The sequence below is a fragment of the Microtus oregoni genome, unplaced genomic scaffold (genome assembly GCF_018167655.1).
Source record: "Microtus oregoni isolate MIOR12 unplaced genomic scaffold, Mior012 000031F_ref0000149, whole genome shotgun sequence".
NCBI lineage: Eukaryota > Metazoa > Chordata > Mammalia > Rodentia > Cricetidae > Microtus > Microtus oregoni.
Genome location: NW_024543090.1, coordinates 29,081,760 through 29,096,626, shown reverse-complemented (window position 1 = coordinate 29,096,626; position 14,867 = coordinate 29,081,760). Strand labels below are relative to the sequence as shown.

The following is a 14,867-nucleotide window of genomic DNA, read 5'->3' as shown; positions in this document are numbered from 1 at the left end:
CTGGAGCAATATGACATTGTTACATTCCAAATCCATTGAGTTCTAGGCACTGCACACAGCAGCGACTAATGTCAGCAAATTTGGTCACCACTTTTCTATGTAAGATAAAGTTAGTACATATTTTTACAAGACAAAACTGGCCCTGTGAGGCCCATTTTCACCTGATGGGAAAACAGCAATAACAAAGAGGATTCTTTCATGTTGGTAACAAACCTTGTGACTTTCCCTCAATGATGAGCTGGGCGAAGACGGCAGCACAGTTCCCGTCCATGGCGTTGCCGATGTACATCTTCTGGGCATCTTCACACGGCGTGTCAATCACGAACTCCTGCACAGAAGAGGAAGCCACAGAGTATTTGCCTCCATGTGGCTCACTTGAACCCCTAATTCAACACAATGAAAACCTTAAAACAGATCTGCAGTGTCAAGAAGACTCAGGGGCTCCTGGGAAGCCACTGTCTTAACTCTGAACTTTGTGCTGTCTGTCAGTCTGCGAATGTACTTTACCTCCATCTTTGCTTTGACGGTGACTGGAAATGGGTTTTAGTTTCTGGTGGGTAATTCAATCAGAAAAATAAGCAGCCAGAAAATAAAAAACACCAATGATAGCCTTTGCTGGAGAGGTTGTGGAGAAAGGGGTACACTCATCCATTGCTGGTAGGAATGCAAACTTGTGCAACCACTTTGGAAAGCAGTGTGGCAGTTTCTTAGGAAATTCGGGATCAACCTACCCCTGGACCCAGCAATACCACTCTTGGGAATATACCCAAGAGAAGCCCTATCATACAACAAAAGTATATGTTCAACTATGTTCATAGCAGCATTGTTTGTAATAGCCAGAACCTGGAAACAACCTAGATGCCCTTCAATGGAAGAATGGATGAAGAAAGTATGGAATATATACATATTAGAGTGCTACTCAGCAGTAAAAAAACAAGGACTTCTTGAATTTTGCATACAAATGGATGGAAATAGAAAACACTATCCTGAGTGAGGTAAGCCAGACCCAAAAAGAGGAACATGGGATGTACTCACTCATATTTGGTTTCTAGCCATAAATAAAGGACATTGAGCCTATAATTCGCGATCCTAGAGAAGCTAAATAAGAAGGTGAATCCAAGGACAAACATATAGGCATCCTCCTGAATATTAACCTTCATCAGGTGATGAAAGGAGACAGAGACAGAGACCCACATTGGAGCATCGGACTGAAATCTCAAGGTCCAAATCAGGAGCAGAAGGAGAGAGAGCACGAGCAAGGAACTCAGGACTGCGAGGGGTGCACCCACACACTGAGACAATGGGGATGTTCTATCGGGAATCCACTAAGGCCAGCTGGCCTGGGTCTGAAAAAGCCTGGGATAAAACCGGACTTGCTGAACATAGCAGACAATGAGAACTACTGAGAACTCAAGAACAATGGCAGTGGGTTTTTGATCCTACTGCACGTACTGGCTTTGGGGGGTGGGGGGGCTAGGCAGTTTGGATGCTCACCTTACTAGACCTGGATGGAGGTGGGTGGTCCTTGGACTTCCCACACATCAGGGAACCCTGATTGCTCTTCGAGCTGATGAGGGAGGGGGACTTGATCGGGGGATGGGGAGGGAAATGGGAGGCGGTGGCGGGGAGTAGGCAGAAATCTTTAATAAATAAATAAATTTAAAAAAATGGTGGCGCACGCCTTTAATCCCAGCACTCGGGAGGCAGAGGTAGGCGGATCTCTGTGAGTTCGAGACCAGCCTGGTATACAGAGCTAGTTCCAGGACAGGCTCCAAAGCCACAGAGAAACCCTGTCTCGAAAAACCAAAAAAAAAAAAAAAAAGCAGCCAGTTTTCATTCATTCATTTCCCATCTCTGTCTTTAACAGTGTCAGGCTGATGTGTGCTGTCTTCTTCACCCACTGGTTTTCAACATGCTAACTATTTCTTCAATTATCAATTTCTCTTATCCGACTACTTCAAACTGTGGTTTCACCTTTTAAAGAACCCAACACCAAAACCTCTACAAGAGCTAGATGTGCTGACACAGACCCCAAGTTCAGCTACATGGGAGGCTGAGACAAGAAGACTATACATTCAAAAACTGCCTGGACCTCACAGTGAGTTTAAGGGCAGCCTAGGCAATTTAGCAAAGCCTTTTCTCAAAATAAAAATAAAAGGATGGGCTTACAGCTCAGAGGTTGAATACTTTCTGGCCTCAAAGTAATGGGTTTACTCCCCATGACACACACACACACACACACACACACACACACACACACACACACACGGAAGGGGGCACACAGGTTCTGGTAGAATGTATTTAGCTCTCCACATACCCCTCACTCTCAAACACCTCACCTATGAGGTGCCCATGAAAAGAGGGAGCAGCCCAATGACCCAGGGCCCTGGATGGTTTGTTTCTACACAACATATGTTTCACTTTGTCTTCCCTTTCTAGGTAAATCTCTTGAGTTCTCAAGCTTTCCACAATTGCACAGGCCTGGCCATCCTGCAGCCATGATAAGAACTTTGTTTAAATCACAACCTATTCATTAAGAAGCCGAAGCCATGTGCTTGACTGCCAGCAAAACAGGCATCTGTGCGTTATTCCTATACTGCTTAGCATATCGCCCCAAAATAATTTTAATTTAGATTTTTTTTTTAAAGTTAAAGAAAACACCCACCAAACCCTTTGGCTGGTTGTCTCAGAACCTACTGTGAACATCTTACTAGTCAGTGAATGTAAAAGAGTCCCCAGGGTCCCAGACTAGAGCCACATGCCCAAGCCCTTGGTACAGAGACACCTGCAAAGGAGCCGTGGTCTTCTGAGGGGATCTTAGAATGCCCCATGCAGTTTGTCTCAGTAATAGCCAGTGATTCCAGCTCCAAAGACCCTGAAACCAGCTCCAGCCTGTAGAAGCAGGGACCACATGTAGGGTTGGTTTCCAGTCTCTGCTCAAATCTAGGCGTCTCTTTCCTACTAGCCGGTGAAAATATTGCCTTCAAGGCTCGGATCTCCCCACTCTTGCTCACCACATAGGTTTCTCTTAAACCTCTTCCCAAGGCGGTACCAACCACATTGCTAGTTCTGAGTACAGGGTACCTATGACAGGTCAGGGGCCCAGAGAAAAATGGCAGAAAGCTGAACTGGCTACTTAATTGGAGTTGACAATGTAGAAGATATGATTCAGCTAAACCAACATGTTCTTGGTCACACAAGGATTATCTCAGATTTCAGATTATAAAGTGTATAGACTGTGCTTTCCCATCGGGCCAAGAAATACAGTCTCAAAGCCTAAGAAAACAATCTCTGACATCAGTTTGTACAGGAAAACCTTTAACATGTGCAGGGGCTTTTCAGAAAAAAAAAATACATGGGCGAGTTGAATCTCTTCAAGAGAAGTCTCTCGAGATTGCCCTTGGTTTATCTGGTCAGCCAGGGCTTCTGGAAGCAGGAGAATGAATTCAAGGTTGCATGCAATGGGCACGAAGACAAAACAACCCATGTGCATGATGGGGAGGGAGAAAAGAGCCCTGGAAACACCGGGCTGCCAGGAGAGAAGGTGGGAGGCCACTCATACTGAGAAGAGAGCTCTGGAAACACCAGGCTGCCAGGAGAGAAGGTGGGAGGCCACGCATACTGGTCCTCTACACATCTAATACACCCCGGGAAGAAGTTTGTCACTTCTGGCAAGAGACTGCATGTGGAAAGTTTGTATCAGCCAAAATGCTGGAGTTCAAACTGTAACCTAAACAATGCCCAGCATGTGTGCTGGTTACAATTATGATTACTTGGTAAAGACCAGCAAAATGGTCAAAGTTGCAAAGACTAAGAAATGTAAAAATAAAATAAAAAATAGGAAAGGAGAGGGCTGGGGAGATGGCTCAGTGGTTCAGGAATGCACGGCTCTTACAAAGGAGCTGACTTTGGTTCTCAGCAGCCCTGTCAGGCAGCTCACAACTGCCTGTAACTGTGTAACTCCAGTTCCAGGACAGCCCACATCCCTGGGCTCTGAAGAGACCTGCGCTCACATTATACACATACCAACACACACACACACACATGTTCATAATGTAAAATGTAAAATAAAATCTTTTTGAAAGTCAAAAAGGGCCAGTGAGATGACTCAGTCACTAATGGCATTTGTTTCAAAGCCTAATAACCTGAATTTAATTTCTGGAACCCTTATGGCAGAAAGGAGAGAACAGACTCCAGAAAATTGTTCTCTGACCTCCACATGAGTGCTGTGGTACATGCATGTGTATGCACACACGATAGATAGATAGATAGATAGATAGATAGATAGATAGATAGATAATAGATTTAAAATAAAAATTAAAAAGCTTTGGCCGTAGCCGCACTTATTTTTGCTAGTTAGCACAGAGTATGAAAATAAAGCTCTTATCTCACAGCTAACATACCGCTGGCTGATCTAGTCCCCTACAAATGAAAACAAAAGAACCAAAAACCAAAACCAGTAAGCGATGGAAGCAAGATTCATTTGATATGCAACACACTTTCAAAAGGAGAAATGTGAATCCAAGGGAGAAACCACCCCCTGCTGTGTCAGTCCCCCCCCCCCCCCCCCGCTGTGCCCCTCACCCCCCACCATCCTGCTTTCCTCCTGGCAGAAGTTCATGACTGACTTGTCTCTCTCCCACCCACTGGAGAGACAGTGCTCACCATTTTCCTCATCTGCAACTCCCCTGTCAGAAAGAGGCAGCTGCAGAGGCCCATCAGGTGACAAAATCATTTATGCTGTTTGGGGAAAATGGGACCAATGCAAGAAATTATTTTTTTGTCAAAAAAGAAATTGAAAGAAGAAACAAGTAAGAATTGTGGGTGTTTTTTCCCTTCACAGTAACGATTGCAAGCCTGGGAAAAGGACAAAAGTGGTCAGTTATAACCCACAAGATATCGGGTAAATAACCCACACTCTTAAAGACAGTTCCATTTCAGCCTAAGACTCCTTAACTCTGCTACTTTGTCACTATAGTCAGGTCCCTAACTTCTGTGAGTCTTAGTTTCTATCCATAAAATAGGGACAACAAAGTTTTGTTGGCTGGTTATCTCAGGGCTTAGCTTAGTGCCTTCTACCACTTGAATTCTCTACTTGCAGGAACTGCTTAACCTTCTTAAAGGGAGTGCTGATGCGAAAGAATACAGGCAGCATAGAGAAGAAGCTGGGCCAGCATGGCAGGGCACAGTCCTTGCATTTCCCACAACCTGGGAGATCACTGACCGCTGCAAAGAATGAACATCAGGGCAGGGAAACTATCCTCTAAGCCACTGGTCACTGAATAGGGCATTCTCAATACTGGTCACTGAATAGGGCATTCTTAGCACTGGTCACTGACTAGGGCATTCTCAGCACTGGTCACTCACCCACTGAAGATTTGTCAGTCAAAAAAAAACTTACTTTATTAAATTCCTGATTCAGAAAGGCAAACTCGGAGGAAATGGAAGAATAGAACTAGACACACAGACACTAGTGTAATGTCCCCTCCCCAGCCCACTCACAAACACAGCTACACACAACAGAATTCAGTTGTCCCTTTGTAGTCCTTAGGAATACCGAGTACCAGATAAGAAAGTGCAAAGAGGGTAACAGAATTCAACAGTGGCTTTCTTTATGGGCGTGGAGGGGTCCAGTGGAGAACTACCAAGAAGAGCTTCCACATTGCTTTGGTTATGGTCCATTATGGAGAAAGACGCCAGATTAGAAGGTCTTCACCAACATGTTTAATTAATAAGGGAAAAGAGGGCCGGTGATTGAGATGGCTCGGTGGGTAGAGACACTCACCACCAAGTCTAATGACCTGGGTTCAATCCCTAGTACCCACATGATGGAAGGAGAGACCTGAATCCAACAAGTTGTCTTCTAACCTCACACACATACTGTGGCACACACGTGCGTGCGCACTCACACAATACACACACACACACACACACACACACACATGATGGGGGAGTGTCATACATCAATCTGTTGATTTCATTGGTTAAGCAATAAAGAAACTGCTTGGCCCTCATAGGTTAAAACATAGGTGGGTGGAGTAAACAGAACAGAATGCTGGGAGAAAGAAGCTGAGTCATAGGGTCGCCATAATTCTCCCACTCCAGGCAGACACAGGTTAAGATCATTCCTGGTAAAAAAAAATAAAAAATAAAAAAAATAAAAAAAAGATCATTCCTGGTAAGCCAGCTCGTGGGCTACACAGATTATAAGAAATGGGCTAGTCCAGGTGCGAGAGTTAGCCGAGAAAAGGCTAGATATAATGGGCCAAGCGGTGTTTAAAAGAATACAGTGTCCGTGTAATTATTTCAGGTAAAGCTAGCCGTGTGGGCGGCCGGGTGCCAGGGACGCAGCCCCGCCGCTCCTACTACAACACACACACACACACACACACACACACACACACACACATATTTTAAAGGGAAGGGGAATGAAGAAAATCAAAGAAAAGAGAAGCAAAAGAACAAAATGGAAAGGAAAAGAATAGAGTTCATCACATGAATAAAAAGGAGAAAAAGCAACACTACAGTGCCTTCAGGTTGTCAAGTAAAATCCATGTGAGTTAGGAAAACCACACAGGGGCTAGGAGATGACTCGGTGGGGAAGAACACTTGCTTCTCAAGCATGAGGACCTGAGTTTAAATCCCCAGGACCCTGGTGAAAACACAGGTGAGACCCTATGCTGTGTTGGGCAGAACCAGGAGCATCACTGGGCCATGCTGGCTGCTAGCCTATCTCTGTCCAGATTCAGTGGGAGACCCTGTCTCGAGAGAATAAGGTAGAGCATGGTAAGGCAGGGCACTCTGCATCTTCTTCTGGCCTCCATATGCACAGGCATAGGTGCACATAAACCACACATACGCTCACATAACATTTTACGGTTTCTAATGTTGTAAAGAGACACCATGACCATGGCAACTCTTACAAGAGAAAGCATTTAATTGGGGTGGTTTATAGTTTCAGTTCATTATCATTATGGTGGGACGTGGTGGCATGCAGGCAAATATGGTGCTGGAGAAGGAGTTGAGAATTCTACACCTTGACCCAGAGACAACAAGAAGTGAACTGAGACACTGGGCATAGCTTGAGCATAGGAGACTTCAAAGATAGCTCCCAAGGTGACACACTTCCCCCAACAAGGCCATACCCACTCCAACAAAGCCACACCTCCTCATAGTGCCACTCCCTATGAGACTATGGGGTCAATTACATTCAAACTACCACATTCCACACCAGGACCCCTATAAGCCTGTAACAGTATCATAATGCAAAATGCATTTAGTCCAGCTTCAAAAGTCCCCATAGTCTATCATAGTCTCAACAATGTTTAAAACTCCAAAGTTCAAAGTCTCTTCTGAAATTCATGCAATCTCTTAACTATAATCCCCTATAAAATCAAAATAAAAAAATCTAATCACATACTTCCAACACGTAATGGCACAGGATATACATTACTGTTCCAAAACATATGGAAGGAAGCATAGAGAGGAAATACTGAACCAAAACAAGATAAAAAACCAGCTGAGCAAACACCAAACTCTGTATCACCATGTCAGATGTCAAAATGCTCTTCAGATCTCCAACTCCTTTCAGCTTTGTTGACTGCAACTCACTTCGTCTCTTGGGCTAGTTCCACTCCCTGTTAGCAGTTTTCCTTAGCAGGTATCCCATGGGTCTGGCATCTCCAATATCTTGGGGTCTCCAAGGCCATCCAGGTTTCAACTTCACAGCTTTATGTAATGGCCCCTCCAGGTCTCCATTTAGGGACACTCATGACATCTGCCTGACCTCAACAACTTTCTTAGTCAAAGAGACAAATTCCATAGCCCCTTTCTTCTATCCTTAACTCCAGAACCACGTGACTAAAGCTGCCATCTTCTGCTGCTTACTGGGACTGGAACATGGCCCTCCTCATTCAATTACATCTTCACCAACTTTCTCTTTTCAATGGTTTCCTTTGCAGCCTAAGCTTGGCTGTCTTGAAGTTGGATCTGTAGACCAGGCTGGCCTCAGAGATCTGCCAGCCTCCACCTCTGGAGTGCTGGGATTAAAGGTATCTACCACCACACCCAGCTCTAAGCTTTTCTTTAATTCCTTTTCCCAAGTTGGAAACTTAGCTGGTGGGATAGTTCCCTGAGGTCACCACTGCCTTTATTCCATTTCTTAATCTGTCTTTCTCCTTGAATGCGGGATTTAGCACCATTCCATTTCCTGTTGCCCCCTTTCTCCTCAAATTTTACATTTTGTATTTTGCCTTCTTCAATTTACTCCCTTTCAGTATAAATCTTGATTAGAGTTATCACTAATAACCACATGACACAGTCTATACTAGACAATTAAAGAGATTTCCTCTGCCAAAGGAGTTAATCCACAACTCTTCACTTTAGCCTCAGGTAGACTCTGAACAAGGGCAAAAAGCAGCCACATTCTTCACTAAATATCACAAGAATGATCTTGAGGCAACATACTAAAATTCTTATCCTCTGAAACATTTTGATCTGGGCCCCCACAGTTCATCAACTCACACTCAGCACCACTGTCTTCCATGTTCCTATTAGTATGGTCCATTAGACAATGCTTAAAGTGTTCCAAATGCTTCCTAATACATAGTTCCAATGTTCATATTCCTTCAAACAAAAATATGGTCAAGCCTATCACAGTAATATCCTAGTCCCTGGTACCAAATTCCATCTTTTATAGAGTTTTTATTGCTGTGAAGAGACACCATGACCATGGAAATTCTTATAAAGGAAAACATTTAATTGGAGTTGCTTACAGTTCAGAGGTTTGGTCCACTATCATTATGGTGGGACATGGTGGCATGCAGGCAGACATGGTGCTGGAGAAGGAGCTGAGAATTCTATATCTTGATCCCAAGGTAACAGAAAGTGAACTGAGACACTGGACAAAGCTTGAGCACAGGAGACCTCAAAGCCCACTCTCATGGTGACACACTTCCTCCATCCAACAAAGCCACATCTACTTCAATGAGACCATACCTCCAAATAGTGCCACTCCCTATGAGTTTATGGAGGCCAATTAAATTCAAGATACCACACACAAAAAGAACACTGCATAATGCAATTAATTTGCCCTCTATCCACATGAGTCCCATATCACTGGATTCAATCAACTATGTATTGAGATACATTTTAATTCCATCTATACTTACTACCTACAGACAAGGTTTTATTATCATCGTTCGATAAATAATACAGTTTAACAGATGCATAACATCATTATTATAGTAAGTATTAGAAGTCATCAAAAATGATGTAAATAGATCATTTTTTATACAAAATGGAGGAGGTCTGGCATGTCCTACACAAATACTATGCTATTTATAGAAAGAAATTGAGCGTCTGTGTATTTTAGACTTTTCAGAGGTTCCTAGAAGCTGTGATGTCCATGAATACTGAGGAACAGCTGTGACAGCATAGAGGACTTATCTCCTGATCAGAAAAATCTCAACTCTTGGTGTGCTGCCATGTACTCCAGGCAGAAACAGCAAAGACATCTCTTCCTTTCTCATAGACTACTGTTGGAAGAAGAACAATGTGGCTAGTGCTGTTCCCATTGAAACGTTACGAGGGAATAACTAAAGAATATGTGTGCAGAGCTGTGTCCTGTTGGTGGCAGGAAGTGTGTAGCATAGGCTGGTATTGCTTCCAAAGGTTGAGCCCATGTCCATTCATAAAACAACCTGTTCTGAGCCTAAGCTTCCCAACCAGAGCACATGCTAAGGGTGTAGAGCCAGGCTCAGGACGATGGGGTGGTCTGTCCAGATCCCCTATTGCAGGGAACCATGCTGAGGGTGTGGAGCCAGGGTCAGGACGATGGGGTGGTCTCTGCAGGTCCCCTATTGCAGGGAACCATGCTGAGGGTGTGGAGCTAGGCTCAGGATGATGGGGTGGTCTGTCCAGGTCCCCTATTGCAGGGAACCATGCTGAGGGTGTAAAGCCAGGCTCAGGAAGATGGGTGGTCTGTGCAGGTCCCCTATTGCAGAGAACCATGAAACAAAAAACAGATCCCTCACCTGATTGTCAAGGTCAAAGGTAGCCTCAGTCTGGATCTGTCTCACATTGCTCCCGTGGCCTTTCTCCGTCATTGCAAACATCCCGGTATACTTCAGCTCCTGAAATTTAGGAAATATTAAAAGGAAGTTAGATGGTCAGAGGAACTCTAACTGAAGACCTCAGGACACTAACAATATTAGCAAGGAAAGGAGAAGAAAGCTGGAAACAACCATAAAAACATATTTTGTTGATGTTTATTATGCATTTGGGAATATGGAAGATGAGCCTGGAAAGATGGTTCCACGGTTTAGAGCACTTCCTGTTTTGCAGAGGACCTAGGTTCAGTTCCCAGCATCTATGTAATAGCTTCCGACAATCCATAACTCGAGTTCCAGAGGATCCAACACCCCCTTCCAGCCTCTGAAGGCATCTCACACTCATGTGGTACACAAACACACAGCCAGGTAAAACATCCATACACATAAACAGTTTTTTAATCTTTAAAAAAAGAATATGACAGATGTAGATGTAGTATGTAAAAAGATAGTCTTGAAATTCTCATTTGGGTCAAAATTTTTGCAGACTTGAATTCTGTTTTGTTTCTAATCAAACAGACACACAAAAGTAGTATGATTTTGTTTTTTTAAATCTCCATGGAAAAAGCTATCTGCTAAAGTAAGCATCATACCTTGAGTTGCTGATACCACTTGATAACATGTTCAGAACTTCCAAGATTGAGGATGGTACCGCCAAATAGGAAAGAAATGACTCCACACTAGAAACAAGGACAGTACAAACAATGACGAGCCACAGTCAACAGCTTAGCAACAGCTAGACCCATTGGTCAAAATCCATTCAAGGATTGATTTGGTTGTAATATTTTGTGTTCTGACTAATAAAGCTTGCCTGGAGACCAAAGGGTGGATCTAGCCACGAGTTAACCGTACAGTTCTGAAGGGCTGTACAGACAGGAAGTGAACAGGCTGGGCAGAGAGAGGAAGTGATAAGGTGGGGTATAGACAGGATCTCAGCCCTTTTTGGTCAAAGGAGTTGGAGAGGTTAAGAGGTGACTGTGGTTGCTACTTTACTTCTCTGATCTTTCAGCTTTTACCCTGATACCTGACACTAGGTTTCCATTATTAAGACTAATTAAAATCGCACTTCAGGGTATCTCTAGGAATCCTTCACGCTACACAGGTCTTTCTCTGCCCTTTTTATTTGGGGGGGGGGGGGTTGGTTTTTCTCAAGACAAGGTTTCTCTCTGTAGCTTTGGTTCCAGTCCTGGAACCCGAGTGCTGGGATTAAAGGAGTGCGCCACCACCGTCGGGGAAAAATTGTTTGTTTGTTTGTTTGTTTGTTTGTTTTGTTGTTGTTGTTGTTTTGAGACAAGGTTTCTCTGTAGCTTTGGGGCCTAACCCGGAACTAGCTCTTGTAGACCAAACTGGCCTCGAACTCAGAGATCCACCTGCCTTTGCCTCCCGAGTGCTAGGATTAAAGGTGTGGGCCACCACCGCCCTCTCTGCCCTTTTGTAAGCCCTGAGAAAGTGTTACTGACAGGGAAAGGGGAAGAGGAAGGGGAGGTGGATGCAGGTTTAAAAAAGAGAAAGAGGAGAGGTACCCTAGTTTGATCCCTATCCATATGATAAACATTACAATCAAAAACAACTTGGGGGAGTCAAGGGTTTCTTTCAGCTTCTGGGTTACAGCCATCATCAAGAGAAGCCAAGGCAGAAAACTTAATAATCAGAGACTACAGAGAAATATTACTGACTGGCTTGATCCCCATGGCTTTCTATTGCTCTTATACACCCCAGCACCACCCACTTAAGATGGCACCACCCACAAGGGGCTGGGCTTCCCAGGGTGGCACCACCCACAAGAGACTGGGCTTTCCAAAGTTGCACCACCCACATGGGGCTGGGCTTCCCAGGGTGGCACCACCCACATGGGACTGAGCTTTCTTTCCCACTTCAAACATTAACCAAGGCATGCTGGACAAGCCAAATGGAGAGTTGAGGGTCCCTCTTGCCAAGTGACTCTAGTTGATGTCAAGTTGACGGAAACACAAAGAAGAAGAAGAGACATCTAGATTCCACATGGAAGGAGTAAGGTGACTGGTGGCAGAAACAAAGGGATGGAAGTGTGTAGATATTTGCTGGTGTTGAGCTCAGCATTCCCTCTCTCTCCTAGCCACAGACTCTGAATTTCCCCTGAGGACCATCCTTACATGTGGCTTTAGGATGAGTGCGACCTACATACAGCTGAGCTACATCATCCCCAGAGCCATGAAGTTGTGGCTTCAAGAATAGACCTAGGATCTCAATGGGCCCCTTCCAAGTGGCCACCAAGACACAATGGAATCCAGAGCCATTGAGACCTGAGGCAGCTGATTGCCAGCTCACCTTGAGGTGGTGAATGAAGCCAGCATACGATGATGGGGTTGAAGAAAGAAGATGGCCAAGAGGTTCAAGAACTCAGGGCTCACTCACCAGTGGAATTCTTTAATGAGAATAATTAAGTCTATTTTGCTTAATCAAGTTTAAACTGGATCTTTCGGTGGGCAGGAGGGGTCCATTGTACCCACACATTTGGAAAATGGAATCAATCCAAAATGATATTTTTTTTCCTTTGTGTCTAGTTTTAAAGACAATATTTTACTCAAGTTAAGGCAAATTGAATTTTCCTCTCCTAAACCTCTATGGTTGATGGTGAATGTATACATTATCATATATTTCTTTTCTAGATTTTTAACGTTTTCCTCTTCCTTGGGAATGGGAAAAACTAGGATATTTTTGTACATGCTTGAAAAGCTTCCATTCACTAGCTACGTTAGTAAGCAGTTAGGCCAGGATGGCCTGTGCCTTCGAAGGAAAGTGGCCAGCTCGTAGATAGCATCTCTGCCACTTCCACTCACACAACAAAGAAATGTGTGGGGACTTCCCCTCACAAAAGCAGTCTTCACACAGCAGACAACAAGACCAAGTTCACCAAGAGTACCAGAGGGCTCCTGAGCTGGTGACCTCTGGCCTGACATGGTCACAGCAGCGCCTCCCAGGAGGAGCACAAACAGTTTTCTAACCAGAAAACTGAATCAGGCAGGTGAGTAGTGGTGGTGGCAGTGAGGAAAGGAGTGGAGAGATTCAGGGTAAATTCTGGAGACAAGTTGATGAGTTGGATTTGGGAAGAGAAGGGGTACTCTGGGAGTACCTGGTCTTTGGCTGAGTGACCGTGTCCATGAAAGCCCATTAGCTGTGATGGAGGAGCTTGCGAGAGTTGGCATGAACAGGGAGGAGATATCTTAAATGAAGATAGAGGGACAGAGATACTGCAACTGGCCAGAGATGGACATATATCCAGACTGTCGTCCCAGAAGACACTGTGTCCACTGCTGTAAAAACCACCCTATCTCCTGTCCCTAGTAAACCTCAGGGGCAGAACACTAAGAAGCCCACCTGTGTTGAGACAAACTGAGGAAAGCAGTTGAGACACCTTATGAAAGAAAACCCCAACTGCAAACATGCACTCTACATGTACTGTTTTGGGTGTCTCTCTCTCTCTCCTTTTTCTATAATCTGAAGAAAAAGGATGGTTGCAACATCAGGAGTATGAAGCAATAACCACAGCATGCCCAGAAAAGGCTGGCAGCAGCCTCCACAGGCACCACTGGAGATGCCTAAAGACTGGCACCTGAGGTCAGGACAGCATCAAGAGCTGGCAGCAGCCTCCACAGGCTCCCACTGGAGATGCCTAAAGACTGGCACCTGAGGTCAGGACAGTATCACGAGACAAATGATGAGCCTTGGCCAGAGCCTCGACGTACACATGGGGAAGAGAAGGTGATTCTGTTCATCAGAGCAGAGTGCTTGTTGGCCTCTCCTCAATCCACCAATGAAGCCACCACCTGGTAGATAATTAACGAGGGCTCTGGGTGGAATGATAAGACGACTTAGTCAGCAAAGTGTTTGCCTTTTAACCACAGGGACCGGAGTTTGATCCCCAGAACCTCCATTAAAAAATATGCAGGTGCGATGACATACATTTCTAGTCTCAATGCTGGGAAAGCAGACAGGAGGATCTCCAGGACTCGCTGGCCAGCCAACCTAGTCTACTCAGTGAGTTCTTGGCCAGTAAAGACCCCTGTTTCCTTTTTTTAAAAAACAGAGTGTCCAGGAGCTAGCAAGATGGTTCAGGGAATATTGTTGCCAAGCCTGATGATCGGAGTTCAGTCCCCAGAATCTGCATGGTGGAAGGAGAGAACTGATTCCAACAAATTGTCCTCTGACCTCCATAGGAACACCATTATGTGTTCATATTCTGTCTGTCTGTCTGTCTGTCTTTCTCTCTCTCTTGATCTCCCTCTCCCTTTCTCTTCCCCAACCCCTCTTCTCTCTCTTTCAATACATAAACAATCTAATTATAAAAAATATGGCTGAGGAATGACACCACAGTTGCCCTTTGGCTTCTGTACACAAGCACACGTGTGCAAATGCACACACACACACATACTATCCACATCTCAAAAGGTTATACCAAGAGGAGCAGTACTTGGGAATGTATTATCCCTGCCCACTTCCTGTCCTGCTCTTTGCCTCCTGGTCTGCTGTGTTTTCGATTGTCTGCTATACACTCTTGCTGCCATGGCACCACCTGCTTCACCACGCCTTCTCAGCAACAAGCTGAAACCATGAATCAAAATAAATCATCCCTCCTTGTGTTGTTTTCAGAGGTATTTGGGTCACTGTGAAGCAAAAGTAGCTAACTTCCATGTAGGCTGATGAGAAAGCAGTAGTGCTCTCCATGATGTGACACATATGTAAAAAACCGAACAAATAAAAGCTTCAAGGGCTTAATTT

At 44.6% G+C, this 14,867-nt stretch overlaps 1 protein-coding gene across 1 annotated transcript in view; it reads right to left on the bottom strand.

The window, feature by feature from the left end:
* Positions 1-14,867, bottom strand: part of LOC121465587 (acyl-coenzyme A oxidase-like protein) — a 300,287-nt gene that overhangs the window by 235,497 nt on the left and 49,923 nt on the right. Inside the window, exons 4-6 of the mRNA XM_041678830.1 lie at positions 10,703-10,789; positions 10,035-10,133; positions 214-328 (exon numbers count right to left, since the gene is read on the bottom strand). Coding sequence (XP_041534764.1) covers positions 214-328; positions 10,035-10,133; positions 10,703-10,789 — 301 coding nt within the window. The remainder of the gene's footprint in view (positions 1-213; positions 329-10,034; positions 10,134-10,702; positions 10,790-14,867) is intronic.